The sequence below is a fragment of the Melitaea cinxia genome, chromosome 24, assembly GCF_905220565.1.
Source record: "Melitaea cinxia chromosome 24, ilMelCinx1.1, whole genome shotgun sequence".
Classification (NCBI taxonomy): Eukaryota; Metazoa; Arthropoda; class Insecta; order Lepidoptera; family Nymphalidae; genus Melitaea; species Melitaea cinxia.
The window spans coordinates 6,281,182-6,286,204 of NC_059417.1; the positions used below are offsets into that span (position 1 = coordinate 6,281,182).

At 45.6% G+C, this 5,023-nt stretch overlaps 1 protein-coding gene and 1 long non-coding RNA gene across 4 annotated transcripts; one reads left to right on the forward strand and one right to left on the reverse strand.

Moving 5' to 3' along the window:
• The first annotated feature begins 351 nt into the window (after window positions 1-351).
• Window positions 352-1,329, forward strand: LOC123665333. The gene has a single exon (XM_045599645.1). The coding sequence runs from the start codon at window positions 352-354 to the stop codon at window positions 1,327-1,329; it is 978 nt and encodes a 325-aa protein (XP_045455601.1).
• Window positions 1,330-3,759: 2,430 nt separating this feature from the next.
• On the reverse strand, window positions 3,760-4,719 carry LOC123665580. 3 transcript variants are annotated; one of them, XR_006745074.1, is made up of 3 exons: window positions 4,545-4,719; window positions 4,235-4,473; window positions 3,760-3,841 (listed from the first exon to the last, which is right to left on the reverse strand). It is a non-coding gene; the product is annotated as an uncharacterized LOC123665580 (long non-coding RNA). The 3 variants fall into 3 exon arrangements; XR_006745073.1 differs by having other exon boundaries at window positions 4,289-4,473; window positions 4,545-4,717; XR_006745075.1 differs by lacking the exon at window positions 3,760-3,841 and adding an exon at window positions 4,093-4,210 and having other exon boundaries at window positions 4,289-4,473; window positions 4,545-4,717.
• Between the last annotated feature and the right edge of the window lie 304 nt (window positions 4,720-5,023).

Here is a 5,023-nt window from a genome sequence, read left to right on the forward strand (position 1 = left end):
TGTTGTAAATTGCTATTTATCTAACGCATACAACGTGTCATCGGGAGTTCCTCAAGGTTCTCACCTGGGACCGATATTGTTCAACATATTTATAAACGATATAAATGAATGCTTTTTATACTCAAAAATATTCTTGTATGCTGACGATCTTAAGTTCTTTCGCATTATTTCTTCTCCCGATGATACTGATTTACTTCAAAGTGATTTGAATCGTCTCATGGATTGGTGTAATTTTAATGGTATGAGTCTAAACCATGAGAAGTGTCATGTCATGTGCTTTACACAGATCATAGTTTATAGCCTTGTCGCATCTATCGTGGAATAGTGGAACTAATTAGTACCAGTGCAAATATGGTTAATTGTGGGGGATGCGGTAAATTTCTCTCGCCGACAGGTGCCGTCACCTGCTCCCTGTGCCCGAACAAATTCCATAGGGCGTGTGTCGGTATTTCGGACAGGGGTCAGGCTTGCAGAGACTGGTCCTGCCCCGCTTGCAAGCGGAACTTTCGGAAAGGCGACAATAGCCAGACGTCGGTGAAGGGGATCGAGGAGGCGGGCGGGAGCCCCTCTAGCTCTCCCGGGGCGACGTCCGAGGACGTCGTCGTGGAGACTGCGGCCGTCGTCGTCGACCTTCGACGCGAGGTCGCAGAAAGCATCGCCGCTATGAGGGAGTTTCGGGAGGAGCTGGTACAGCTGCGGATGTCTCTCTCGAACCTCAACGAGCGCATGAGTAGCGTCGAAGAGAGGCTGGACGCTCTCGAGAAGCGCCAGGACGCCGGCAGCGCGGAGGAAGTCGTCGCACTCGAGCGCAAGGTCGAAGAGCTCAAACTCGAGCTCAACGAGCGGGACCAGGAGGCGCTGCTGTCCGACCTCGACATCGGGCACCTGCCCGAGGACAAGGGCGTGAGCGCGACGCACGAGGTGACCGTGCTGGCGGCGCGGCTGGGCGTGGCGCTGGAGGCGCGCGACGTGGTGTTCGCGGAGCGCGTGGGCGCTGCGCCGGCGCCGGGCCGGGCGCCGGGCCGCCCGCGCCGCCTCGTGGTGCGCCTGGCGCGCCGCGGCCTGCGGGACGAGCTGCTGCGGGCGGCGCGCGTGCGGCGCGGCCTGGCGGCGGACGGGGGCGCGCGCGTCTTCGTCAACGAGCGCCTGACGCGCCGCAACCGCGTGCTCTTTCACAGAGTGCGCGAGGAGTGCGGCCGGCTCAAGTGGCGCTACTGCTGGACGAAGCGAGGGCGTATCTTCGCACGTCGAATGGATGGAGGCCCCGTTTATCAGTTTCGCTCGGAAGATGACTTGTCACGGGTGTTTAGCGACAACTGTTCGACCTAAAATTGAGAGATTAGTTAGAATAGGAAATGAAACACAGTATCTCCTTATAAACATTGTATTTAAGTTCATTTACAGAATTTTTCAAACAGATTCAGCTGATGCTCACTCATATAATGTCTCTATTACACTATATACTCATAGCAGTTCCCACTATTATACTCACTACTTAACATTTGCTTGCGCACAAACAGTATTTAACTCATACATTCACTACTTTAACTATACATACATGCTACATACAATATTCAAGTCCACACCTACGGTATCTAATAACAACTGGTTTATAATTCTCATTGTTACCTATATATCTATGTTCATTGCAGTAAACTATCTTTTATTGTTTAATGTCTCTAATTATTATAAACAATGACTAACAAAAAAAACCTAGCTGTTGGATTTTTGAATGCGGGGTCGCTATCGACCAATCAGGATGAATTTATAGCTGCCATAACAGATTTTAGACCGGATATAGTGGCTATTAACGAGACCTGGCTCAGGTCTGGTGAAGAGAGCAGGGCTCCAAGGTTGGTGGGCTACACTCTGAGACACATCCCTAGATCAATCAATATTAAGGGAGGACGAGGCGGAGGTGTGGGGTTCTACATACGCAAAGGAATCTATGCCCGTTGTTGTAAATATCCCACGTCCGACAAAGTGGAACAAATGTGGATCACGACCCGTATACAAAACCAAACCATCACTATAGGTACAGCGTACAGACCTCCCTGGCAGGATCCTGGCATCTTTTTAGATGCCCTATCAGATTCCGTAGCGGCTCTGCATCGAAATGACGGAATAATTCTAATGGGTGACTTCAACATTAACCTTCTCGAGACAAATACCAGTAGGTTCAGATTATTTCGTGATTTTTTGAATTGTTTCTCACTACAACAGATAATCACTCAGCCAACTCATTTTACCTCCCGTAGCAGTAGTCTGATAGATTTGATATGCTCTGACATGCCTGTGGGCTTGGTTGATGTAGAACATATTCCAGAGCTGGGTGCGCATGCCCTTCTAATAGCAGAATTCAAAATTAAAAAGCCAAAGTATCAGCCAACTTACAGAACATTAAGACCACTAAAAGATATCATTCTTGATCAGTTTTGTGGTGACCTAAGCTCAACTGATTGGGAATCGCTTGAGCAGTGTGGTAGTGTCAGCGAGATGGTAGAGTCTTTTACCAACTGTTTAATCAAGATATTTGACATGCATGTCCCCATTATAAACTTGAAATTAAAATATCCCCCCCATCCATGGATTACCGAAACTATTAGGTCAATGATGCGCATTAGGAACAAATATCATAAAAAGTATAAAATAAAAAAAACAGAGAACACTAAGGAATCCTATAAACTAATGAAGAGCATAGTAACCAAGGCAATAGAAGAGGAGAAAAAGAGTTACTTTAATAAATTTATCAATAACAACATAGGTAACTCCAAAAAGCTGTGGAAAAACCTCAAGCATACAGTTTTACCTAATAAAAACAAAACTGCTGACTTACCTTCACACCTTGCTGATCCTGATGCAATCAATAACCATTTTCTCACAGTACCAGGTGATAATCAAACTAACTTTTCTGATCTTACTTATTTTGTGCATCATCGTCACTCCTCATCCACTTTCTCTCTTAGTCCGGTAAGTGAGGAGGTGGTTCTGAAGGCTATCATGAGGATCAATTCCAATGCTCAGGGTCATGATGGTATATCATTAGACATGCTCCAGCTGACACTGCCACAAACATTGCGCACCATAGTTGCGATCGTTAATCGCTCAATAACAGAAGGAGAATTCCCAAGTGGTTGGAAAACTGCTATGGTCAAACCCATACCGAAAGTTAATGACCCTACTTCTGTGCAGGATTTGCGGCCCATCAGTCTAGTACCTTGCTTGTCAAAAGTATTAGAGCGTATTGTCTGTGACCAATTAACCAACTATATTGAGAGCAATAGTCTACTTCCATCGTTACAATCCGGTTTTCGTAAGGGACACAGCACGGCAACTGCCTTGTCGGACATTGTCGATAATTTGCTTACCGCCCAGGATCAGGGGATGGTCAGCTTTCTCATATTGCTTGATTTTTCACGTGCATTCGACTCAATAAACACTGCGCTGCTGCTGGCTAAGCTAACATACTATGGTATTGATCTCCACGCTGTAAGATGGTTTCACAGTTATCTGCAGAACAGGCAGCAGTATGTAGAATTGGTTAGAGCTGATGGGTCACGGTATCGGTCGGGAGTTCAGTCTGTAGGTCGTGGGGTCCCTCAGGGCTCTATACTGGGGCCGATCCTCTATGCGTTGTACAGTGCCGACATAGTAGAATGCATCACCTTTTGCAAATACCATCTCTATGCTGACGACCTGCAGCTGTGCTATTCGTTTTTGCCAGTTGATTATGACTCTGCTATTGATAAGGTAAATTTCGACCTAAAGACAATCTCAAGGTGGTGCAAAACAAACTGTCTTGTCCTGAACCCCAAGAAATCCAAGCTCCTCGTAACTGGTTCTAGAAAAAAGATTGCTCTGTATGATAACATACCCATAAACATAATGATAGGTGGGGAAAGGGTGGAGCGTGTGGTCAACGTTAAGAGCCTGGGCCTGGTGCTCGATGGCGACCTCCGCTTTGAGAAACATATTATGGAGTGCGCCCGTAACTGCTTTTATAGATTGAAGCTTCTATATAACATTAGACCCTATATCAGCGAGAGACTAAGACTAACCTTGTGCGAGTCACTCATACTATCTAAGTTAAACTATTGTGATACCGTCTATGGTCCATGCTTGCTTGTTAGAACTTCAAAACTCATACAGCGAGTGCAAAATGCTTGTGCACGGTATTGCTTTGGTCTGTCCTCGCGAGCTCATGTCACACCTGTATTAAATAATAGGAACATACTGAACATGGAGTCTCGCCGGAGGATGCACTTGTCTACAATGATGTTCGACGTACTGAGCACTGGCACACCGCAATATCTATTTGGCAAATTGGCGTGGACTAAGGTGCATGGAGGGTACCCCAGGCGTGCTTGTACTAGTGTTTTCGAGACGCCGGCGCACAGAACTGCTGCCTTTCGTGGATCGTTCAGGTTTGCGGCCTCCCGGTGCTGGAACGATTTACCGCCCCCAATGCGCGATCTAAAATCCAGAGTCACATTTAAACGTCTTATAAAGATACAGTTATTAACTTGGCAAAAAACCTAACTTACCTACGGGTCTACGCGACTTGCCGGGGCGGACTTTGTCTCGGTTTCCGGGGGGTTTGCACTCCTTGACTGGTCCCTACTACGCTCTATAACCACTGCCACGTCATGACATATAATTCTATTGTCCACGTCACGACCACGTTGCAAAAATACAACAATTTTTTGTACAAAATATGTCGTCGTAACTCTTATTTTATGACAGTGACGTGACATTTTCTCGCGTTAGCGGGTTGTCGCTCTGGACGTGTGCGTTTTTGGTGACAGCCTTGACAGAAGCTTGCACTCCGTATACGTTTTCTTATTTATGTATTTATTTATTTATTTATTTTATTTATTTAATGTTATTATTTATTTTATGTATTACATATATATCTCTTTAATTATTTACTATAAGTATATTATTGACATTGACTTTGACTGTTAAATATGAGTGAGCATCTTTTGTGTGAGTCTAGTCAGGCTGTATGACTGTTATATTATTA

What these genes read in the sequence shown, in the direction of transcription:
- LOC123665333 (XM_045599645.1), top strand. Translation starts at nt 352, where the DNA reads ATGGTTAATTGTGGGGGATGCGGTAAATTTCTCTCGCCGACAGGTGCC.